General features: G+C 40.6%; 7 protein-coding genes across 9 annotated transcripts; 6 read left to right on the forward strand and 1 right to left on the reverse strand.

The window, feature by feature from the left end:
- Positions 1-744: 744 nt before the first annotated feature.
- Positions 745-2,084, forward strand: LOC108890248 (complement C1q-like protein 2; the record flags this gene model as incomplete). The annotated part of the gene is made up of 3 exons (XM_051067523.1): positions 745-808; positions 1,419-1,550; positions 1,647-2,084. Coding segments are annotated over 3 exons (471 nt in total), but the record flags the coding sequence as incomplete, so codon positions are not given.
- A 938-nt stretch (positions 2,085-3,022) lies between these two features.
- On the reverse strand, positions 3,023-4,658 carry LOC108890247 (complement C1q-like protein 2). The gene is made up of 4 exons (XM_018687095.2): positions 4,418-4,658; positions 4,093-4,155; positions 3,717-3,848; positions 3,023-3,611 (listed from the first exon to the last, which is right to left on the reverse strand). Exons 1-4 carry the CDS (start codon positions 4,602-4,604, stop codon positions 3,337-3,339), a joined length of 657 nt encoding a protein of 218 aa, XP_018542611.1. The 5' UTR covers positions 4,605-4,658; the 3' UTR covers positions 3,023-3,336.
- Positions 4,659-6,262: 1,604 nt separating this feature from the next.
- LOC108890253 (uncharacterized) lies at positions 6,263-9,177 on the forward strand. 3 transcript variants are annotated; one of them, XM_051067522.1, is made up of 5 exons: positions 6,263-6,592; positions 7,117-7,242; positions 7,519-7,569; positions 8,637-8,837; positions 9,084-9,177. In XM_051067522.1, the coding sequence occupies exons 1-4, from the start codon at positions 6,289-6,291 to the stop codon at positions 8,648-8,650; spliced, it is 495 nt and encodes a 164-aa protein (XP_050923479.1). In that variant the 5' UTR covers positions 6,263-6,288; the 3' UTR covers positions 8,651-8,837; positions 9,084-9,177. The 3 variants fall into 3 exon arrangements, with proteins under 3 accessions (XP_050923479.1, XP_050923477.1, XP_050923478.1); XM_051067520.1 differs by lacking the exon at positions 7,519-7,569 and having other exon boundaries at positions 8,663-8,837; XM_051067521.1 differs by lacking the exons at positions 8,637-8,837; positions 9,084-9,177 and having other exon boundaries at positions 7,519-8,585.
- On the forward strand, positions 9,175-10,766 carry LOC108890252 (complement C1q-like protein 2). The gene is made up of 4 exons (XM_018687101.2): positions 9,175-9,415; positions 9,566-9,658; positions 9,793-9,924; positions 10,021-10,766. The coding sequence occupies exons 1-4, from the start codon at positions 9,223-9,225 to the stop codon at positions 10,320-10,322; spliced, it is 720 nt and encodes a 239-aa protein (XP_018542617.1). The 5' UTR covers positions 9,175-9,222; the 3' UTR covers positions 10,323-10,766.
- Positions 10,767-11,768: 1,002 nt separating this feature from the next.
- Positions 11,769-13,321, forward strand: LOC108890251 (complement C1q-like protein 2). Its single transcript, XM_018687099.2, has 4 exons — positions 11,769-11,999; positions 12,150-12,242; positions 12,377-12,508; positions 12,605-13,321. The coding sequence occupies exons 1-4, from the start codon at positions 11,807-11,809 to the stop codon at positions 12,904-12,906; spliced, it is 720 nt and encodes a 239-aa protein (XP_018542615.1). The 5' UTR covers positions 11,769-11,806; the 3' UTR covers positions 12,907-13,321.
- Positions 13,322-15,566: 2,245 nt separating this feature from the next.
- On the forward strand, positions 15,567-17,623 carry LOC108890250 (insulin). Its single transcript, XM_018687098.2, has 3 exons — positions 15,567-15,735; positions 16,084-16,279; positions 17,285-17,623. The coding sequence occupies exons 2-3, from the start codon at positions 16,096-16,098 to the stop codon at positions 17,449-17,451; spliced, it is 351 nt and encodes a 116-aa protein (XP_018542614.1). The 5' UTR covers positions 15,567-15,735; positions 16,084-16,095; the 3' UTR covers positions 17,452-17,623.
- Positions 17,624-18,700: 1,077 nt separating this feature from the next.
- On the forward strand, positions 18,701-24,618 carry LOC108890249 (magnesium transporter NIPA4-like; the record flags this gene model as incomplete). Its single annotated transcript, XM_051067519.1, is given in 9 exon segments — positions 18,701-18,971; positions 20,579-20,683; positions 22,386-22,517; positions 23,236-23,292; positions 23,552-23,642; positions 23,765-23,925; positions 24,451-24,489; positions 24,492-24,570; positions 24,572-24,618. Coding segments are annotated over 9 exon segments (751 nt in total), but the record flags the coding sequence as incomplete, so codon positions are not given.
- Positions 24,619-24,942: the final 324 nt, after the last annotated feature.

The following is a 24,942-nucleotide window of genomic DNA, read 5'->3' on the forward strand; positions in this document are numbered from 1 at the left end:
GAACAAGGAAATATTCAAAGAAAAATTCATCAAGTTTCAGGTGAACACCACTTCAAAGGAAGTTCTTGTTCATCTCACCTGGGTCATTTTGTTCTTGACTGCAACAGAACTAAATCCATGTAATCGAGGCTTCAAGGCCTCGAAAACTTAGCTCGTGTTTAAATATAATCTCACAGAATCTTGTTGCCATTAAATGTAAACAGAGATCAGTGTCTTGTCTTATATGATTATGCCATCACAGTACAATAACCCAGGGCGATCGAGAAGCTGTCATGTCGTTCATCTTTATATGCAGTCATTTGAAGGAATGTATCATAGGAGACGTCACACTAGGCTTTAAAATACAAAATATTCTGACATGTTAGTTTTTTCATCGGGGTGTCCTGTGATGTCCCAGACACTACATCTCTGTTTTTTGATTATGTCGCGCTACAAGGCCCGTTTGTTGTTCTAAACGTTCAGATTTGGGCCCAGTGCTAGAAACTGTTGTTGAATTAAGCCACTGCCTCTAAAAATGTGTGCATACGTCTCTGACATCCACCTCCCTGATCTACACGCCTGTTTTTGCTGAGCTATATAAAGGTCACAGGTTTGTAGAAGACACAGTTCAACTGAGAAAACATCCAACGTGACAATGAAGATCACTGTGTTTCTCCTGTTGCTGCTGGTCTGCTCTGACTCCACAGCTCAGACTACACCGGAGGCAGATGAGGAAATTCTTGTAAAGCGAAGTGCCCCCAACAGCCCTGTCCGCAGGACGTCCATGCTTTCCTGAGAGAGTTAACCACCTTATTGGCTCAGAATGAAGGTACAGTATCATGTCAGGTAGTGACAGAAGTAACAGCATCAGGAAACCTTCACTAGGAACCACTGTTGTTTTACAAAGGTTTCTGTGTCATCCCAACTATTAATGTGTGAATATACCACCCAGGATTGGTTGCAGCTGAAGAGATACTTTATAGTTGGTCAGATGATGATGTCCATGTTTATGGATCCCTGAGCCACGTTTCTAGTCTTCACCCCACAAGCAATAATCTCTCTAACATGCTAATACGTTGAGAAGAGTCAGTAGGATGGAAAATATTTACACAATAAGCGCTTCGTAGCTGTCCACATGGTGGTGCTATTGCTAACACATTTTAATATGTTGAGCATCTGCCCAGGGGGAATGTATGCAAGAGGTATATGTGTAGTATGTGAAAAACTAATGCTTTTATGTGCATTTCCATAGATGTCAACTGAAACAGTGTTTATATTTAATATTTCAAATGAAATGTATCATCAGAGTGTTAAAAAATGCAGAAAATTCCTAACAATCTGCAGTGTTACCATCTGGAACCGCGTTTCTAGTTGTTAATATATGAGAATAGAAGTGAGTAAATAATTAGTGTAACTGTTGCCTGTCATTACTCTCTCAGTCAGACAGGTGGCGTTCTCAGCCTCTCTGTTGGCTGAAGGTTCGGTGACTCTTGGACCCTGTAACACGTTCACTACTCTGATCTTCAAACGTGTCGTCGCAAACATTGGAAATGCCTACAACCCAAACACAGGTACTGAACTCTGAAATACTCACAGTCATGATGAAGTTGCTCTGATTGACAGATGTTGATTTTCCATTTGAAATGACAAAAACAAATGTTCCACAGGTATTTTCACTGCACCTGTGAGAGGAGCTTACCACTTCGAGTTCTACGTAGCTGTGATTGGAGGTCAAACAGCTGCTGTGTTGGTCAAGAACAAAGAGCGCATTTTTGCAGTGGCTGAGTATCAGTCGCCTGGTTTTGGGAGTTCTGCTCAAGGCGCTACACTGGCTCTAGAGGCTGGAGATGTTGTGTTTGTTCAACTGTGGGTTGACAACAAGATATTTGACAATCAAAGTCACCACACCACCTTCAGTGGTCATCTGCTGTTCACTATGTGAGAAGGAAACACTCCCTCTTTGATATGAAAGATATGAAAATTAAAATGTTGAAAATTAGAAATTCTTCATCTGATCATGACAGACAATCATGGTGTATGGGTATCTTTTTCTTTTTTGATTCATTTCCCTGTCATTTGAATTGAACAATAAACATGTCATTGCAGCATCTGTGAACATTTCTTTATTATCTTTGTTTTATATTTGAAATAGAAAATGAAATACTGACCAGAATATTGACATTAGATAAAAGCCATAGCAAAAGCATAACATTAAGCACTGCCTCCTGTCTGTAAATAACATGTTGGCAAACAAAATGAATACATGCTGTATTTGTTCACACACAGCCAATATAACTTCAAACATGAACTATTTCCTCATCCAGTGTAATGACAGTGCCTTATGGTCACATTCATCAAATGTTCAAGTTTAGTTTATGGTTAAAACTTCAATATTTTTCTACCTGTTTGGTTTTAATTTAAAGGTTTATTTTGCTCTTATTATCACATAGTCCCACGTACTGCCCACTACCATTTTAGCTAAAAGGATGTGGCCATATGTGAGGTCAGACATGTTTCTCCAGCTGAACACCAGTAAAACAGATCCTTGTCGTTGACTCTCAGCTCATTACATTACAAACACTGCCACCTACTGTTTCTCTGCTGGAACAGGTCAAGCCTGTGTTAAAGCTGTTAGCTGTGCACCACAAAGCTGGTCCAGTCATGTTTTTATCTCCATTATTACAACAGACTTTTGATTTCCAAGCCACTTGTCTTAGTCAGAAATATATTCATCAGCAAGTGATTATACAGACTTGATTTAGAATTCATTTTAAGATCTTATTGATTACTTTAAAGACCCATTTAGTACTGTATGAACCAGTTTGTAGTTTGAGATCTTCAGGGAGAAGATGGACGACTGGTTGTATCCCCAGTCTATAAGTTTACTGCAAAATCAATGGTATGTATTTTGCTAATGATTTAAATGTTGTACATCGTGACCTTCTCCTTACTCAGGAATAAAACATACACACATTTCCAACATTATTATGACAATGCATTTGATTGATCAATATGTTCCTATTTTAATTCAGAACAAATATAATGAAGATATGATGAAATGTTTATTCTTTAATTGAAATGACATGAAAAAGTAATCACTTTATACCCGTACAACCATTATTGTCAGTCATCCTGTGTATTTTGATGCAGATCTGGATCCAGACACAGATAAAAAAAAAATCTGAATATTTTAATTTTCAAACATTCTTGTTTTGATTATTGAATCTCTTTGTCATTCAGTTTGTACATGAAGCAGGTAAAGACATTTACATTGGTACAGATTTCCAAGGTAATCAGAGAATTAATCACTGGAAGACAAACCTTCATCATTATCAGACATCATGAACTGTTTCCTTCTCACATTGTGAAAAGCAGACGTCCACTGAAGGTGGTGTGGTGATGTCGGTTGTCATACATCTTTGTTTGAGGCCACAGCTGCAAAAACACAGTGTCTCCAGCCTCTAGAAGAAGTGTAGCACCACTAGAAGAAGTCCCATAACCGGACGACTGTTGCTCATAAGCAAGAAAAATTTGCTCTGTGTTCTTGACCAACACAGCAGCTGTGACAAATCCATGTGCACCTATGTACCACTCGAAGTGGTACGCTCCTCTCACAGGTGCAGTGAACATACCTGTGGAACATTTATTTTTAGTCATTTCAAATGGAAAATCAACAGTTCTACTCTGTCAGAGTAACATCAGGTGACATTTATTGTTAATATTTCAGAGTTCAGTACCTGTGTTTTGGTTGTAGGCATTTCCAATGTTTGTGACGACGTGTTTGAAGATCAGAGTGCTGAGTGTGTCAAAGGGTCCGACAGTGATCTCACCTTCAGCCGAGAGAGAGACTGTGAAAGCCACCTGTTTGACTGAGAGAGAGAGCAATGTTATTTAAATTGATACACTGATGTGAGCGTTATTAGATGTAGTTTCCTACTATTAACTGCTAGTTTTATTTAATTTATGAATGTATTGTCAGATCGAAAATCTTAAAAGTTTATAATTTTCAGACTTAAAAAACTGGTGAACAGAAAACAACATTCTTGCTACACTGTCCTCCTGGGCACTACAATAAGAATACAGTTTTAAATTATGACAATTTCCACATTATACCTTCCACCTGTTGCTTCAGTTTGGTAATCTCAGTCTCCTGCTTCTCCAGCTTTGCTTCTTGTGCTGAGAAAAAAAGAGCACAAAAAACAATTTTTGTTTGATTCTTAGAACACCATCGATTTTCTATAGAAATGGCTCAAATATACTTTTGATTCAGCAAACATCATAATGCTCAAAATGTTGTGTTGCTCAGTTTCATGTCAGTCTTTGTGGATATTAACGAACTGCTATGACATGACACAGAAACCTTTGTAAAAAAACAGTGGTTCCTAGTGAAGGCTTCCTGATGCTGTTACTTCTATCACTACCTGACATGATACTGTACCTTGATTCTCTATTTTCAAGAACGTTATCTCCACTTTCTGTTGAGCCACTGAGGCAGCCAGCTCTTTCAGCAAATCACGGATGTCCTGTGGAAGAGGCTGCTGAATTTCCTTATCTGCCTCCGGTGTAGTCTGAGCTGTGGAGTCAGAGCAGACCAGCAGCAACAGGAGAAACACAGTGATCTTCATTGTCACGTTGTAGGTTTTCTCAGTTGAACTGTGTCTTCTACAAACCTGTGTGACCTTCATATAGCACAGCAAAAAGAGGCGTGTAGATGGTGGAAGTGTGCTCACATTTTTAGAGGCAGTGGCTTAATTCAGCCACAACAATCATATCTCCATAATTTTTAAAACCTTGAAAACCAGTTTTCTTAGTGATCTGCCCTACCTCAGCCTTCAGCTACTTTAATGAGTCCTCATGATACAATTGTGTTTGAAAATGAATAATTGTATTTAATATGAAAGTCCACTGCAAGGTCATGATGCAGTTATTTCTCCAATTTATCAACATAGTCAAAGATACCAGAGCTTTTTATTTTTCAGAATTTATTTCTGCCCTCCCACCCAACCCAAGATATAGCCTGAACTACCACCACACCTCAATGTGATGCTGATTGTGAAAGGTTTTTATCCTATTTTATTGACATGGTGGAGTCAGTAAGAGCGTCTGCTACCTCAAAAACCGTTATAATAGATAAGAAGGGGACAGAGTCATTTGATTATTGAGTAATTGTTGTATTTCTGCATTTAAAACAATTCTTACTGATTAATGTTGTTTTCCTTTGCAAGTACTAACTGAACTGCATTATCTACCTTTGAAGTAAAGGTTTCCTAGCTTCATTATATCTAAGGTTTCCTCAGTGATAAGAAGGGGAAATGAAAGCACCAGAGAGAGAGAGTGGACACAGGTGACTGGAAGAAATAGGAAGTAACTGAATTACTCAGTGGATGAGACAGTTAACAAATCAGCAAGATTGTAAGTTCATGGTTGTTTGACCTAAGCGTTGGGTGCAAGACCTTAAGAACTGATGGTCACACCATCTCTAGTTCCAACCAGTCCAATTAATGAAGGTATAATGATTTTCACCTCAGCTCAGCCTGTTAGCATTTTAACACGGCTGATGGGGATGTCATTAGTTCTGAAGGCATTTGGTAATAAAATAAAGTCGCAGACAAATTTAAATGTTTGACCTGAAGGTGGCGTTAGATGAAAAGTCAGAGGATCATCAGAGTTATTACAATTCATCCTGAGGAGAATATTAATGTCTGGACTATATTTAATTTCACTGCAAACCATCCAATAGTTCTCCAAAACTAAAAGTATCAACCTCATGTTGGTGGGAGAAGTGAAAGTCACCAGAGTCGGCTGTAAACGGCTAACCTCACTCTACAAAATTTTATGGTTATTCATTCAAAAGTCTGGACGAAAGAACCGACTGACTGACCGCCTTTACTATCCATCAATGACTATAAAAAGACAGACGACATGACAGCTCCCCAGAAGTAAAGTCTAAACATTTTGATCGCCCCCTGGTGGCTGGCTGCAGTATAGGTCATAAACTCTGTTCCCGCCATGTTAATGGATGGGACATGAGCCACTCTAAAAAAGTATGCGTCAAATAAATGTGTAGATGTATGGTCAGGACTTCAATAACCATCCACCCGACTCCACCAGCCAATCACTACTTCACAAACTCTGTCTCCTAATGACATCATCAGCACGTAGATGGTAGCGTTCATATTCAGGATATTTTGGCTTCACAGAGAGGAAGTGGAGACTCGTCGTCCATCTTTCTATATGGTCATTATTACACATAGAGCCCTGCTGCTGACATGACTAAAAACCAAAGAAAGTTATTAAACACTAAGGAACATGTTCACATTGTGTCTCCCAGTTCCTGTTTTAGTGCCGGTGATTTCTCAGGTGTGTGAGTTATCAGGAAAGAGGGAGGTCAGCTGCACCTCCAAAGGACCGAATCTCACCTTCACCTGGAAGCTCAACAACAAACCATTGCTCTCCACCCCAGCAGACAACGAATCACCACCTGCAGAGCACGTTAGCCGTCCTGTCACTGCTACCATCACCGTAGAGGCCAACCAGTCTGGAAATCTGGCTTGTGAAGTTAGAAATGAGGTCAGCAGCGGTGAGGCATCTGTGCATCTGAGAGACTGTCACGGTAAGATTGAAGACTATGAAAGGAACTTTTCAGAGTCAGAATAGTTGGAGGATTCTCCCCTATTTTACTGCGTCTACACTTCAAGAACTGGGAAAGATTGTAATTCTTAAGACACCATTTTGAGGGACTTTTTTTTAGCTTCTACTCAGGAGTATGCACTCTCCTAGCACAAGAGGAACTACAAGTGACGTAGACGGTAATTGACTAGTCAGACATGAGCCAAAACAACACCGGCGACCGCCATTTTAAAACAGTCGGTCATGTAAACAAAAGCTTGTAACGGCTTGTAACTCCAAAATGGTCAGTACATATGGTAACTCAGTTAGGAAACAGTGGCTGCTAAATGTGCACCAAAGGACTATAATAGACTTTTGTTTTTTTTTCTCATAACACTTGACAGATTAACATTCTGCTAAAACTTCTTCAAATGTTAATGCTCTGTCCATTTTTATTTAATGAATTTAAAAAGAAGAATTGGTACTTGACCTAACTAAGCTGACGTATGTGTGTCAATCTTTTTGAAGCTGCTGAGTTCCAGTTTCCTTATGTTGCTGCGATTATTGCTACAGCCTCACTCCTCTTCCTCTTTGCTCTGTTGGTTTGCTTCATCCTTTTATTCAAGAAATCCAACTCTCAGGATGTTAACGGAGGTAAGACAGAAAACTGCTAAAAGGTCAGGTCACCCAAATAACAAAAACCCTCACTTTTAGATAATCCTTTATTTATGATGACAATGTAATGCCACAACTAACTAACTTGTCATAACTAACATTTTGAAATTAGCATTATCGTAAATAACAGAATAATTTAAATGGTGACTCAAATGCTTCGAAGTGTCAAATGTTTGCCGGTTGAGATCACATCTACTGCAGCAGAAGTCTGTTTCTTTTAAGTGACAAAATCAAACCAGTTCCTCCCTCTCCCAGGTGATTCAGATGCTGGTGGAGTTGTATACGCAGATGTGAAAATACACATGGGTATGAAGCGGGAAATGAAACACTCTGCAGAAACAGTGGAGTATGGACAGATCAGAGTCCATCATCAGCCAAATGAATAGACTGAATGAGTAGAGTGAATGAGTAGACTGAATGAGTAGACTGCACAGCAAGTTAGCAGCTTCAAAAAGTGATTCATGCAATGTTGAATATAATGACAGATGTTGATCCAAAGCTCCTCTTTAGCAGCTCAGGAAACATGCTTCATATTGTTTTGTCATCTTGATTCTTACTGAAGTTTCCTAATGTTATGACCATTGCTATTAAACGTGAATTTGAATAGATCAGAAAGGGACAGAATCATTAGATTGTTGATTAATTGTTGTATTTCTGCATGTATAACATTTGAAATGATTTTTACTGATTATTGTTGTTAGCTTTTGCAAGTACTAACTGTGCTACATTAAGGAAGCAGACAGAAATGTAGAATAGACATAAATAATTATGAGGATTGTTGTTGATTATATGTATAATGACGTGTTAATCCTGTGTAACTGATGAATGATAAGAAGTGGAAGTGAAAGCAGCAGAGAGACAGAATGGACACAGATGGCTGAAGGAAATGGGAAGGAAAATAAAGTGTGTTAACAAATCAGCAAGGTTGTGAGTTGATGTTGCTTCATGGCTGTTTTGATCTGAATGTTGGGTCCATGACCTAAAGCCCTGTTTACATCAGTTGTTAAAAACTGAAAAGTTTTTTTTAGCAGGCAGTACCTTCACCTCAGCCTATATTTGACATAACTAAAGTTTTGTACTGATGGTCAGTCAGGCAGGTTGATCTTTTCCACTTTAATGACAGGGCTGGACAGGACTCCTGTACTGGAGTGCCTGGGTAACATTTAAGGGGAGGCCATAATCCAGCATCAAATCCTCAATCCTAGTACTAACTCCTGGGCAAAGGGAAGAACTGCCTTTATCCTACATGGCATGAGAGTAGAGGACAAAACTTCAGATGCTGGTAACCCTCATCACAGGGGAATATACCACCATGGAGTCCATGGAGGCGGTGTCACAAAAAACTGAAAAATGGACATTGATGTTTGATTCAGGAAACCAGATGTGATCATCCTTATAGGCCTCCTAAAAGAAGGCCATGCCCAAGACCAGTCCAAACATAAAAATAAGACAACAAGAGCTCAGACGACGAGGCCACCAACAAGGAGAAAGAACTCCAACAAACCGACTCTACCACAAGAGATCCAGAATATCAACCAGAGCTGGTTGTTGGATTTGGCGATATTTTCAACCATGTAAGTCATGATCTGATCAGAACACCTGCAGCTTGAAACAGTCCAGTTAATGATACAGAAAATGAAAAGATAGAGTGGTTAGTTTGTTGATTAATTGTTGTATTTCTGCTTTTATTAGGAGTTCGACACTTAGAAACTGTTCCTCGGTCGTCTTTGATTCGATCAGATTTGAGAGTGAACAAACAACCCTCCTGATGTCGTTATGTTTTTATTCAATTCTTGTTTTTAAATTCTAATTGGTTCAAGGAAACATGACACCACTTCTATTCAAACAAACCACGCCCACATCCACCTCCCTGATCTACACGCCTGTTTTTGCTGAGCTCTATAAAGGTCACAGGTATGTAGAAGACACAGTTCAACTGAGAAAACTTTCAGCATAAGAATGAAGATCACTGTATTTCTCCTGCTGTTGCTGGTCTGCTCTGTCTCCACAGATCAGTCTACACCAGAGACAGATAAGGAAATCCATCTCCAGCAGCCCTGTCCACAGGACGTCCATGCTGTGCTGAGAGAAATGACCGCCTCATTGGCTCAACTGAAGACGGAGATGACGTTCGTACAGAAAGAGAACCAAGGTACAGTGTCATGTCAGGTAGTGACAGAAGTAACATCATCAGAAAACCTTCACTAGGAACCACTGTTGTTTTACAAAGGTTTCTGTGTCGTGTCATAGCAGTTCATTAGTATCAAGATAGACAGACAAGTTATTTGTGTTTTTTTCTCAGAGCAAGCAGCAAAACTGAAAGAGCTGGAGAAGCAGGAAACTGAGGTGGAGAGGCAGAAGACTGAGATTAACAACCTGAAACATGAGCTGAAAGGTATTATGTTGAAATGACTCTGATCACATGCTGATTTCTCTGATATGTGTCATATATGAGAACTCCTAAACATCCTGCACAGTTAAGATCTGGAACCATGTTTCTAAGAGTAGATAATGTCATTACTCTCTCAGTCAAACAGGTGGCGTTCTCAGTCTCTCTGTTGGCTGAAGGTGACGCGACTGTCGGACCCTTTGGCACCCACACTACTCTGATCTTCAAACATGTCGTCACAAACATTGGAAATGCCTACAACCCAAACACAGGTACTGAACTCTGAAATACTCACAGTCATGATGAAGTTGCTCTGATTGACAGATGTTGATTTTCCATTTGAAATGACAAAAACAAATGTCCCACAGGTATGTTCACTGCACCTGTGAGAGGAGCGTACCACTTCGAGTTCTACATAGGTACGCATGGAGCGAATACAGCTGCTGTGTTGGTCAAGAACACAAACCACATTTTTGCAGCACATGAGGTCCAGTCGGCCAATTTTGGGAGTTCTTCTCAAGGCGCTACACTGCTTCTAGAGGCTGGAGATGTCGTGTTTGTTCGTCTGTGGCAACAGTCAAAGACGTATGACAACTCAAATCGCCATACCACCTTCAGTGGTCATCTGATTTTCACTATGTTGGAGGGAAACACTCCCTCTTTATCTTAAGTGAAAATAAAAGTCAGTAGTGACAGTAATAGTACACAGGTAGAGACCTCATGATATCAGATTTCGACTGTTTCCTCATTCAGCCTCACCTCATAGAATCACAGGAGGTTGTGGACAGAACAGTTAGAATAGATCAGAAAGGGACAGAACCATTACATTGTTGATTAATTGTTGTATTTCTGCATGTATAACATTTGAAATGATTTTTACTGATTATTGTTGTTAGCTTTTGCAAGTACTAACTGTGCTACATTAAGGAAGCAGACAGAAATGTAGAATAGACATAAATAATTATGAGGATTGTTGTTGATTATATGTATAATGACGTGTTAATCCTGTGTAACTGATGAATGATAAGAAGTGGAAGTGAAAGCAGCAGAGAGACAGAATGGACACAGATGGCTGAAGGAAATGGGAAGGAAAATAAAGTGTGTTAACAAATCAGCAAGGTTGTGAGTTGATGTTGCTTCATGGCTGTTTTGATCTGAATGTTGGGTCCATGACCTAAAGCCCTGTTTACATCAGTTGTTAAAAACTGAAAAGTTTTTTTTAGCAGGCAGTACCTTCACCTCAGCCTATATTTGACATAACTAAAGTTTTGTACTGATGGTCAGTCAGGCAGGTTGATCTTTTCCACTTTAATGACAGGGCTGGACAGGACTCCTGTACTGGAGTGCCTGGGTAACATTTAACGGGAGGCCATAATCCAGCATCAAATCCTCAATCCTAGTACTAACTCCTGGGCAAAGGGAAGAACTGCCTTTATCCTACATGGCATGAGAGTAGAGGACAAAACTTCAGATGCTGGTAACCCTCGTCACAGGGGAATATACCACCATGGAGTCCATGGAGGCGGTGTCACAAAAAACTGAAAAATGGACATTGATGTTTGATTCAGGAAACCAGATGTGGTCAGCCTTATAGGCCTCCTAAAAGAAGGCCATGCCCAAGACCAGTCCAAACATAAAAATAAGACAACAAGAGCTCAGACGACGAGGCCACCAACAAGGAGAAAGAACTCCAACAAACCGACTCTACCACAAGAGATCCAGAATATCAACCAGAGCTGGTTGTTGGATTTGGCGATATTTTCAACCATGTAAGTCATGATCTGATCAGAACACCTGCAGCTTGAAACAGTCCAGTTAATGATACAGAAAATGAAAAGATAGAGTGGTTAGTTTGTTGATTAATAGTTGTATTTCTGCTTTTATTAGGAGTTCGACACTTAGAAACTGTTCCTCGGTCGTCTTTGATTCGATCAGATTTGAGAGTGAACAAACAACCCTCCTGATGTCGTTATGTTTTTATTCAATTCTTGTTTTTAAATTCTAATTGGTTCAAGGAAACATGACACCACTTCTATTCAAACAAACCACGCCCACATCCACCTCCCTGATCTACACGCCTGTTTTTGCTGAGCTCTATAAAGGTCACAGGTATGTAGAAGACACAGTTCAACTGAGAAAACTTTTAGCATAAGAATGAAGATCACTGTGTTTCTCCTGCTGTTGCTGGTCTGCTCTGTCTCCACAGATCAGTCTACACCAGAGACAGATAAGGAAATCCATCTCCAGCAGCCCTGTCCACAGGACGTCCATGCTGTGCTGAGAGAAATGACCGCCTCATTGGCTCAACTGAAGACGGAGATGACGTTCGTACAGAAAGAGAACCAAGGTACAGTGTCATGTCAGGTAGTGACAGAAGTAACATCATCAGAAAACCTTCACTAGGAACCACTGTTGTTTTACAAAGGTTTCTGTGTCGTGTCATAGCAGTTCATTAGTATCAAGATAGACAGACAAGTTATTTGTGTTTTTTTCTCAGAGCAAGCAGCAAAACTGAAAGAGCTGGAGAAGCAGGAAACTGAGGTGGAGAGGCAGAAGACTGAGATTAACAACCTGAAACATGAGCTGAAAGGTATTATGTTGAAATGACTCTGATCACATGCTGATTTCTCTGATATGTGTCATATATGAGAACTCCTAAACATCCTGCACAGTTAAGATCTGGAACCATGTTTCTAAGAGTAGATAATGTCATTACTCTCTCAGTCAAACAGGTGGCGTTCTCAGTCTCTCTGTTGGCTGAAGGTGACGCGACTGTCGGACCCTTTGGCACCCACACTACTCTGATCTTCAAACATGTCGTCACAAACATTGGAAATGCCTACAACCCAAACACAGGTACTGAACTCTGAAATACTCACAGTCATGATGAAGTTGCTCTGATTGACAGATGTTGATTTTCCATTTGAAATGACAAAAACAAATGTCCCACAGGTATGTTCACTGCACCTGTGAGAGGAGCGTACCACTTCGAGTTCTACATAGGTACGCATGGAGCGAATACAGCTGCTGTGTTGGTCAAGAACACAAACCACATTTTTGCAGCATATGAGCACCAGTCGGCCAATTTTGGGAGTTCTTCTCAAGGCGCTACACTGCTTCTAGAGGCTGGAGATGTCGTGTTTGTTCGTCTGTGGCAACAGTCAAAGACGTATGACAACTCAAATCGCCATACCACCTTCAGTGGTCATCTGATTTTCACTATGTTGGAGGGAAACACTCCCTCTTTATCTTAAGTGAAAATAAAAGTCAGTAGTGACAGTAACAGTACACAGGTAGAGACCTCATGATATCAGATTTCGACTGTTTCCTCATTCAGCCTCACCTCATAGAATCACAGGAGGTTGTGGACAGAACAGTTAGAATAGATCAGAAAGGGACAGAACCATTACATTGTTGATTAATTGTTGTATTTCTGCATGTATAACATTTGAAATTATTTTTACTGATTATTGTCATACTAACCGAAATGCATTATCTACCTTTGAAGGTTTTCTAGCTTTCTTATATCTGACATTAGGGTTTCCTAAGTACTAGTGGCCTCTTTCCAGTGATAAGAAGGGGAAGTGAAAGCAGCAGAGAGACTGAGTGGACACAGATGGCAGTAACTGGAAGTGACTGAATCAAAATAAAGTGGCAGTTAACAAATCAGCAAGGTTGTGAGTCCATGTTGCTTCATGGTTGTTTTGACCTCAACATCTCAGCATCAGCCTGGTTCCCTCCACAAAAAGCTAATGTAACACTGTCATTTCATTTAGCTCTGAGCTCTTCTACAAAAGCCTTTCTTCTTAGAAAGTTAGTGAGAGTTTGAAAGAGCGTGAGTAGAAACACAACGAGGCTGTAAAGGTGGACTGGTGAGTAGATAGGTTTTCATGTTAACGTCCCCGACAACCTCTGTAGTCTCATTTAGACACTCGTTAGCAACCGCCTTTTTTAAGACACGTAAAAGCTTCAAACATCAGGAGTGGGGGATTTACTGACCCATTTTATGTCGGAGAATAAAACCTGAAAATGTCTTGAGCTTGTGTTAAAACCACAGACCTTATTTCAGACATTTAACCAGAAACACACTGACTCTGGGATGAGGGAACAGGAAGTGCTAACATGCTAACATGTTAACTGACTCATGGTTTTAGGACTCATTCCTGCACCACTCTATTGCTTGGACAGGGCTGTCACCCCAAAAAACCAATAAGCATCTGGTTTTGTGAGATCCAGGGACCTGAATCTTACATTTCTGCCAGTCGGTGAAACCCTTAGAGCCATTTTTGTTTTAGATTTTAGCCAAAGGTACAGGTTGCATTTACACCTACCTAAGATCTGAACAAAATGCAAGGCAGACTACCTCCAGAGGTGCTCAGGTAGATCCAATCACAACACCTTTAAACCTATTTCCTTATCCAGATAAGGTGTTGGGATACAGATCGCATTTTAAATGCTGAAAGACACACTCTTTTGCTCAATAACATTCATATTAATTGGAACATTGACAAAAACACTTCCCTCTTGATTCTGAGAAATTCCCAGAAACACTTTTTGTTGGGCGTCCTCCTCCGTCACGAACAGTTCGTCATGGTGACGCTCTGTCACGGTCAGTTGGATTTCCTCTCTAAGAGACAAACAAGCTGCAACAAGAGCTCTGTCAGCGAACCCACGACACCCATTAAGCTCTTTGCATGGCATGTGTTGGTGTCGTTAAGGCCCTGGGTTACTGTGTAGTCAGGCCTCACCATCTCTGGGTGACACAATACAGAGGTGTAGAAACCCCATTCCAAACCCCATTGACATTAGTAACAATTCCAGTAACTCAAAATCCATCGGTGTATTGCAGCCATGCTCTGTTGATAGTTTATTGATATGTCTGTAGTTCTTTTTAAATGGGTTAGGTTATAGGTTTTGTTTGTGTCAGAAATTCCTGGTATCTCTGACTGGTGATTACAAGTCGGAAGCTAACGTTAACATTTGACATGAACGTGGAAAAAGTCACGTTTCACACATATCCTGTTTTACTCTGTTCCCATTGCACTTGGTTTATTGATAAACCTACAACTATTCCACCTCAGTCAGGCATAAATATCTTTTGCGATATTTAAAAAACAAACAAAATTTTTTCACGTCTTTTTCTTTTTTTAAATGGTCAGATTGTTATTATAAGTATGTGGCAACATTATGACAGGATTCCTACAGAGACAGAGCTTTTTATTAAAGAGTAAGATCCTTTTAGTTTAACCAGAAACATCTCTATATATTACTACCAGACTCCATTGACAAAAACAGGGATTTTACCGAGCAGAACACAAACCAACAGAGCTCCATCTGTTAGTGTGTTTGTGTCATTGTGTGGTATTTCTACTCATGTAAAGTATCTGATTACTTCTTCCACACAGTAACACAGACACACTAACAGATGGAGGCAGTGGTATTCCAGCAGCTCCTGGTTAAATCCCTGTTTTTGTCAATGGAGTCTGGTAAAGATATATAGAGATGTTTCTGGTTAAACTAAATGGATCTTACTCTTGAATAAAAAGCTCTGTCTCTGTTGCTGAGGTCAGCGGAGGAGCAGGAGGCTGATTGCTGATGGGTATTTGTCAGGAGGAGGTGATCAGATCATGTCGGCTCATTAGCTCTGTTTGTTTTACTAAGTGTTGTAACCAGTCAATCAGAACTAACCTGTGTCCTCTAATACCTGCTGACTGGCAGGTTATCTGTGTGTCCTCACACACCTGTGTTTCCATTACTTCAGGGGACATTACCACTGACTTCCATTCATTTCTCAACATGAACTTAATTAAAATTTTCATCCTTAAATTTAATGATTTACACTGTGGGAACATCAAAAGCTGAGTGAGTCCCCACAGTGTGGATTATTAGACTTATGTCCCCATATGTAATAGAAGCGCACGCACACACACAGGGCAGTGGGCGTGTCCAGGTGGAGGTGGTGGAGTATAAAAGGAGAGGAGACCCTCTGTTCTGCCTCACACCAACCTCCTCTCAGCTGCTCCCTGCTACAGCTCCTCCTCTTCATCACAGACTCTCCTCATTCTGCTCCTCCAGCTCTACAGGTGAGCTCCTCCTCCTCCTTCATCTTCACCTCCATCTCCTTCTTCTCCTCTTTTGGCTCTACAGATGACCTCCTCATCTCCTCCACTTTTCTTCCTCCAACATCATCTCCTCTGACGACTCCACAGGGGAGTAATTCTCCTCCTCCCCTCTCCTCACCTCCATCTCCTCGTTTAGTTCCTCCCTCTCTTTCTTTAATACGGATGTTGATGTTTCTTGTTATGCTAGCATTAGCACTGTAGTTATGTTTCTAGGTGTAATATTTTATTGATACGGTGATTGATCAGTTTTTATCAGAGGCTGATTGATTAATTGGCAGTTTGAGGTTGTTTATGTGTCTTTGTGTTCAGCTCTCCTCCATCATGGCGGCGCTGTGGTTCCAGTCGGTCTCTCTGCTGGTCTTACTGGTCGTATCGTGGCCGGGCTCCCAGGCCGTCGCCCCCCCGCAGCACCTCTGTGGCTCTCACCTGGTCGACGCCCTCTACCTGGTCTGCGGCGACAGAGGCTTCTTCTACAACCCCAAGAGAGACGTCGACCCTCTGCTGGGTGAGATGAACTTTAAAACATACACTGGGCACGTTTGCGTCGCCATAAACAGGAAGTAGATCATCTACGCTGCAGTTGGTTGCAGGGATGATGTATTTTTGTCGTCCAACCTGGAAGTTAGCATTGGTTTTCATGTTTCAGCGGTTAGACACTCGTTAGCAACCGCCTTTTTTAAGACACGTAAAAGCTTCAAACATCAGGAGTGGGGGATTTACTGACCCATTTTATGTCGGAGAATAAAACCTGAAAATGTCTTGAGCTTGTGTTAAAACCACAGACCTTATTTCAGACATTTAACCAGAAACACACTGACAACAGGAACATGCTAACTCACTTCCTGGTTTTAGGACTCGTTCCTGCACCACTTTATTTAACTGTTGCAGTATTCCACACAACAGCTGCTAGCAAAGACAACAAGATTAGCAACACTTGTAATTCATCATCCACTGCTAGTAGCCTGAGGCTGAAACAGGTCATGTGATCAGTGTGTGACCAATCAGGGAAGGGTATGTTGTAACTAATGAGAACTGATCGGGAAGCTAACGTATGTGTCTAGGACGAGGGAACAGGAAATGCTAACATGCTAACTTACTTCCTGGTTTTAGGAATAATTCCTGCAGCTCACTATTGTTGCTGCTACACTGCTACACAACTGCGCGCAAACACACTGAGGTTAGCACCGCCCATCATTTGTAATCCGTCGTAGTAGCTGAGGTTGAAGCGGGTCACATGATCAGATTGTGACCAATCAGGGAGGGATATGTTGTGACTGATAAGAACCAATCAGGAAGTGAACGTGGGCGTCTGCATCATCGTTTCCATCCAGACTAAGTCACAACCCAGAGTTTTCAAACTAAAATGGGACCAGCGGTTTTTCTTGAAAACTCTGGAGGAGCATGGCGTAACCATAGCAACAGCAATACGTTTTAAAACTAAATCAGGTCAGTGTGGATGTAGCTGCAGAAACTGCGATCTTCCCCTTGAATGAATCATCTGTCCCGTCAGGTTTCCTCCCTCCGAAGGCGGGCGGAGCTGCGGCGACGGGCGGCGAGAACGAAGTGGCCGAGTTCGCCTTCAAGGACCAGATGGAGATGATGGTGAAGCGAGGCATCGTGGAGCAGTGCTGCCACAAGCCCTGCAACATCTTCGACCTGCAGAACTACTGCAACTGAACAGCCAGCTTAGCCTGAACCACCCGACCCTCCACCCACCCTCCCTCCATCAGAGGAGCGACGGCGCCGTCCTCTCTCTGAAAAACCAACCGCTGTCAAATGAAGTGCTGAGAAACGGATGAAATTATTTTTCCTAGAAAATAAAGTTTCGTGAATTGAGAAAATATCAGGAGACGTTTGTTCATCGTGTTTATTAATTGTACTAAAGTCAAAATGAGAACAAGTCGTAGTATTTATAAGGCACGTTTAAAGTTGCTGCAGTGTAATCTAAAGTGGTCCACGTCAATGTACATCCACCACAGTGAAGAATGTTGTCACTGACAGACTCAGATTGTTATTCTAATACAATGTTTCATCACATTAATTCATTTAATTTCTCTTTTTCATAAAATGCAAAAAATGACTGAGATTCATTCACTGAGGTGTTTTCCTCACATCGGCCACACGGGGGCAGCACCTCCCTCTGATTCAACAACAGGCAACACAGCAGAGTGTGAGAAGCTGTTTTCATAAATTCTGTTTCATGAACTCAAACGGGACCTGACACATGCAACAACTTCATATAACTCAGTTAAAACATGTATTTTATCAACTTGTGTTGCATTTACGAGCAAAAATATAGTCCGTCCAAAACCATTTGTACATTTATTGACTAATTAATAAATTAGTTTTTTATTAGTTACTTTTTAAAAATATATTGATTATACAGTAAATCAAACTTACTCATTTTTCATTCATACAAATTTTCTTCTCATATTCTTCCATTAATTGCTCTTATTTTCATGAGACGCAAAAAGGACTGTGATTGTTTTCCTCACATCGGCCACGCGGGGGCAGCACCGCCCCTCTGTTTCAATAACAGGCAACACAAAGAAGAGATTTGTGTTTTAATGTAAATTTTATTTCATGAACTCAACCAGGACCTGATATATGCAAACACTTACTTTAACTTAAAATCATCTTCAGTCTGTTCAATACAGTTTATACAAGTGTTATCTAATTATGTTAAATTTACAGTAACAGAATTAAACAGAAATAAAATGACATTCTGTTGAGTTTTAAGCTGTTCTGGATGTAATATTATATTAAAATGTCTGTGATGTGTTTGTCGTTGTTGCTAAACTTTGAACTTTTGTCTTTAGAGGTTTGTCACCTTCGCTTCCTCTTGTTTCGTGCACCTCCGGGCTGAAGGTGATTTACCTGTGGGACTACCGGGACTACCGGCGGGGAGGGGTGGTGCGGGGCGGGGCGGGGTCAGGTGTCTCTTCACCTCCGGTGTGCTCAGTCTGTTCTCACCTGTTGGTTTCGGGGAAAGAGAGCGTCGGTTCAATGCGCGGAGCTGGATTATTGTCACCGAACCCGCTGTGTGTTTCCTCCCCCGGTCCTCATGTCCCAGGATAAAGTGTTGTAGACCTGTTCAGACCGCTTCAGGACGGCTGTTGTTTAACTTCCCGGTGTGTCGCCTCACCGAAGCGACACGATGCGGGATGTTCACCTGAACAATGAGACGTGCAGTAACGGTAAGGACTGTTCTTCAAACCCTCATCACTGAAACTTATTCTCTGTGTTTACAGGTGTGTTCACTGTTTCTCTGTCGAGGAGGAAACACTGTCATACTCGATCACTACTAAAGTATCAGCATCAGAAAGTACTTGAAGTAGAAGTACATAATATTCAGAAGGTCCCACAGAATAATGTGTAGTAATAAATCTGATTCAATCATGTGTAAAAATCATTTATTTTAATAATTCTATATTCTACTGGTCTTAAAGAAAAACTCAGGTGTTTTTGAACCTGGGTGTTTTTGGTGTAATTGATCTAAATATTTAGAGTCAGTGCAGCTTTTACCTGATGAATCAACTGCCCATGATGAAGTGCACGTTCACTGACAGTGAATTATTAAAGAGGAAGATCCTTTAGTTTAACCAGAAACATCTCTATATATCTCTACCAGACTCCATTGACAAAAACAGGGATTTAACCAGGAGCTGCTGGAATACCACTGCCTCCATCTGTTAGTGTGTCTGTGTTACTGTGTGGTACTTTTACTTCAGTAAAGTATCTGATTACTTCTTCCATCACTGAAAGTCACACAGTAACACAGACACACTAACAGATGGAGGCAGTGGTATTCCAGCAGCTCCTGGTTAAATCCCTGTTTTTGTCAATGGAGTCAGTATCAGCACCTAAATTCTCTCATCGTCGTTTGTGTAGCAGAAACGTTTTTCCTGCCTCTTCTTCCCTGTCTTGTTAATCATCTTGTGAGTCATTAGATTAGATAGAACTACAACCACGACAGAAAAGATGAAGCTGGACATCGATGTCAGGAGAAACCAAGCAGCAGTGAAGCTGAAGTTTTGGAAATCTCCAGCAATTAGAACATTGTCAGCGTTTGTTGAACCCAGCAGGTCATTAGGTGTAGGGTTAGGTAATACAGGTTTGACCACTGTACAGATCACAGTAACAAGAGAAGAGATCAGCACATCCTGCAGAGAGGTTCAATATTTACTCTGTCAACACTGAGGCCTCAGTGTACAAAGGCTGTGAAAACACTTACAAGGCAGGATGACGTTTGTGTTTCACATGGAACGACAATAAAAAACAAAATGAACTGTAGATTATTTTCATGACAAGATATTTCGCTATATATCAGTACCAGACTCCATTGACAAAAACAGTATTTTTAAAGAGCAGAACACAGGAGCTGCTGCCTTGATCTGTTGTTGTGTGTTACTGTGTGACTTTCAGTGGTGGAAGAAGTAATCAGATACTTTACTGAAGTAAAAGTACCACACAGTAACACAGACACACTAACAGATGGAGGCAGTGGTATTCCAGCAGCTCCTGGTTAAATCCCTGTTTTTGTCAATGGAGTCTGGTAGAGATATATAGAGATGTTTCTGGTTAAACTAAAGGATCTTCCTCTTTAATAAGAAGCTCTGTCTCTGTAGGAATCCTATCCTATCTCAGTGCACATTGACGTGGACGGTCATCCGTTGCTATTAGCGGTTAGCTCGTTCATGGATCAGGGGAAAGTGTCTGATATCAAACAGGAAGTGAGAATAAAAGGTTTAAAGATTCTCAGGACATTAGACCTGACTGATCCGGATCCTCTCTGTCTCTGCAGGGTCTGTGGTCAGGTTGTGGTGCGGCTTCCAGTCTGCAGTGTGTGTGGTCACTGGAGATCAAACACTGGCCCACACACACCTGAATGCCAGCGTTCTATCGACAGGTATACCTGAACACACACACACACACACACACACCTGGTCTGTGTTTAGAGTTAAAGTTCAGTGTTTACCGCCTGTGAAGAGTCTTTGTTTGTGTGTAAACAATCAGGTCGTACACTGTGCTCCTGCTTCTCTGTGGAACATGAAATCCTTTGTGAACAAGAGGAAAGAGTCTCCTCACTTCCTCATGATGCAGAGAAGAAGAAGAACAGAGCCTCATTGTTTTGTCGTGTTGCGTCAGCAGATTGAACTTTAAATGAAACAATGGGAGTTGAAGTAGTTCCTGGTTGTTAGAGGTCAGAGAGTGACTCAGACCAGTTCAGATGAATTTAAATAAAGTTATATTTGGTGCCTTCACAGTCAGTGTCTGTGATAACATCATGACAGTTGATATGTAAAGAAGAAAGAGACGAGAAGTTTCAGAGGAACTCATTATTCATCGTATCTGGAGGACAGATCACAGTGTGACACCACGTTCACACAGAAAACAAACTGTTTACTCGTGTCAGTTTCATAAAAAGAACAAAAAACTGTTTAATCATTAATGATAAATGGATCAATATGTTTATTTTAAAAAGGATTTTCAATGATAGTAATTATGTTTAAAAACACAACCTGTGACACTTTTAAATTAGATTTTATAACATTTATGCCAAGTTCTTTCATTGTATTTTTCGCATGAATCTGCACTTTTATGATGATTAATAATATTATTGTTAATGTCTCTTATATTCAATCTCACCTTTGTCCATTTACAGTCTCTATTTTCAGATTTCTTTAAAATCAAGACTAAAAATCACTGATGTTAAATTAAATTATGTAAAACAAATGTAAAACAAATCGACACCACAGTTGAATGATGATACGTGAATGAATGATACATTTTCATTGACGGTCAGTGTAAAAGCACAGAGAATAAAATAATCTAACTACAATTCCCATAATACTCCCATTATGTGGGATGTAAACAGGAAGTATAATGTTGCCATGGAGTCAGTCTGTTAAGCAGTGGACTGAAACTTGAGCCCTGTTGATTTCAGCTGATATTTGTTTACATTTTAGATAATTGGCACTTGTAGAAGTTGCAGAATTATCTAGTAGCAGCTCCTGTTTGTAGTGAACTCATGGATGTACAGATAATTATCACTGATTTACTGTGACACTGAAGAAAAGTTAAAAACATGAGGATTCTGAATGAAGTTCTGCAGGTTCAAGGAGCATCTTTTTGTCTGTGGTTTCTAAGCCAATGAACGGGCATCATTCAGTATGAACATCAGACATAATGATATCGTCAGAAAGTGTGCATCACACTGAATCTAAAAATATGTATTTCATGTCTGTGAGTTCAGATTCGACTGAGTTATGATTCGGAGAAAATGCTAATTTTAGCAATAATTGTGACCTGGGTATTAAGAGTTTTAAAGCACCTGATTTTACTTTTTTTAATGCTGAATAACTCTTTAACTACTCTGCTGGTACACTTCAGATTTCATAGTTATGTAAAATACATGCCAGTGATCCTGTAGATCCATAAACAGGATTAAAATCTCATGTTGATAATATCCTCTCTGATTAGCAGGTGAATCGTTATCAAAAAATCTGATTCGGTAGATTCTTTCAGGTCTGATAAAGCTGTTGAACACACAGACTACGGGTACACACCCTGACAAACACACACTCAGCTGACTGACTGTTTGTCTCCAGATGTAAACACAACCTACAACCTGTGGCTGGGCCTGACTCTGGCCCTGCTGTCCGCCTTCCTGATTGGTGGGAGCGTCATTCTCAAGAAGAAAGCTCTGCTCCGATTGGCCAACACCGGTCACACCAGAGCAGGTGAGCAGACCTGCCCTGGTTCTGAGTGTTTTCTCTGTGTTTGGAGTCACATACTAACATGAATTTATCGTGTTTATGATTGATTGATTTTATCAGTTTGCTAAAACATGTAAAAACTCTGTGGTCGTGGTTTTTCTATAATTCAAAGATAAAAAATCTGTGGGAACCAGAGAGTTAAAGGTTTGAACTTTTTATTTTAGCCTCTGTTATGAAACAACTGATCAAATAGAAAGTTGCTCAACTTGGACAAACTGGTCTTTATACTTTGATTCTTTTCACTGCACAAGTCACTGAAAGTTCACTGTTACTGTTACAGAGTTATCAAAGCCCATGATCAGGACGTAATTATCTTTAAATCTCAGGATAAATTTGAGTTTTGTTGTCACATAAAGGATAACTGGTATGTTTGAACCTAGACCCCAGAGCTTTTTTTATTAAAGAGTAAAATCCTTTTAGTTTAACCAGAAACACACACACACACACACACACATATATATATATATATATTTATATATATGTATCTCACCACCAGACTCCATTGACAAAAACGGGGATTTTACTTACTTACTACTTAAAATCCCTGTTTTTGTCAATGGAGTCTGGTGGTGATATATAACAATGTTTCAGTGTAAAATACAGGCGTTATCCTGTAAAATAATAAGGTAGCACAATGTTTCTTTTGTATACAAAATATGACAGTGTGTGTGTTTCTGTGTAGGTGATGGAGGTCATGGCTACCTGAAGGACTGGCTGTGGTGGGGAGGCCTGTTAACCAGTAAGAATCAGTTACTTTTATAATCAAGGCAATGGATATTAGTTTCATCTCTTTGAGTCAGAACAAAGATTTGCGGGTCCTGGGTGTGTTTAGCCTTGCTTAGCATAAAGACTGGAAGCAGGTGGAAACTGTTAGCCTTACTCAAAAGAAACAAACACACCCTGGATCCATCTCTGTGCTGGACTCTTCTCATTTGACTGATGATTTATATTTAGTGCGACATTATTACGACTGATGTTTTCATGTTTGAACTCTGCAGTGGGAGCTGGAGAGGTCTGCAACTTTGTTGCCTACATGTTTGCTCCAGCAACGCTGGTGACGCCGCTGGGTGCTTTGAGTGTCCTCATCAGGTAGCTGCAGTTCTCTAATCTTTTAACTTCAGTTTATCTGAAGTTAAAAAACAGACAAATAACACGTTTGTGCTCAGTTTGTCTTTAACTGATGACTGTTTGTGTGTTTTTGTGTGTTTCAGTGCAGTTCTGTCCTCCTACCTGTTGGGGGAGGTGTTGAACGTGGTGGGGAAGCTCGGCTGTCTGCTGTGTGTGCTGGGAAGCATCCTGCTGGTCATCCACGCCCCAGAGGAACAGGAAGTGACCTCACTGCAGGAAATGACCAACAAGCTGCTGGAGCCTGGTGAGTGGTTGCTACAGGCAGGCTAGCTGTTTCCACCTTTTTACAGTCTTTATGCTAAGCTACGCTAACCAGCTGCTGCAGTGAGTGGTTGTGAATAAAGCACACAAAGTAACAACTTTCTTATGTTATCAAAAAAAGAGTGAATAAAACAGGAACTGAGGAAACGAATCGTGAATCTCTCAGAATTATAATGATGAAACCACCAGAGGTAAAAATAAATTTAGAATAGCAAAATAATACACATATATTAAAACAAAGGATAAAATACAAAAAAAATAAAAGGTTCTAATAAATATTTAGGACCAAGGCCGTGAGGAACTTTACAAAACCAATAAAACGAGAAACCTGATTGACATCTGCAGCACATTAACAACTGAAACCTGACACCAGCAACACAACAGTCGAACAAAACGGAAAGAAACCTGATCATCCTCCTTTAAAAAGCTGCTGCTGGTTTCCACTGAAGATGACTCATGTCTTCATGTCAGGTAATAACTCTGTTGTGTGTCTGTGGTGTGTCGATAGGTTTCCTGGCTGTACGTGTATCGGCCGTATTGGTGCTGGTGCGGCGCTTGTGTTGTACTTCTCCCCTCGGTTCGGTCGATCCAACATCCTCGTCTACATCAGCATCTGCTCGCTGCTCGGCCTTCACCGTCTCATCCGTGAAGGGCCTCGCCATCGCCATCAACACCGGTAAAAAAACACATCCAACAATGGTTCTGTTCTCACTTTACACATTACAGGAGTGTTGACACTGGGACGGACTGCAAATATCCTGGTTTGTCCAAAAGCCAACGATGTCCAGTTCGCAGAGGAAATCCGCTCATTAGAGAAACTGCAACTGATTTCCCAGAAGTTGACAACTTCTGCTGCATCTTTGAAAACATTAGCAGCCGCTACACGTTTAAAATGCAGCAGTTGAGGTGCATTGTGGGTACTGTAGTCACCAGATTTGACATGAATCTGTGGAGTAGGACTTTAAATACTCACGATCTTCTCTCCGTTTCTGTGTTAGTG

The sequence above is a fragment of the Lates calcarifer genome, unplaced genomic scaffold (assembly GCF_001640805.2).
Source record: "Lates calcarifer isolate ASB-BC8 unplaced genomic scaffold, TLL_Latcal_v3 _unitig_1710_quiver_1240, whole genome shotgun sequence".
In the NCBI taxonomy this organism is placed as follows: Eukaryota; Metazoa; Chordata; class Actinopteri; family Centropomidae; genus Lates; species Lates calcarifer.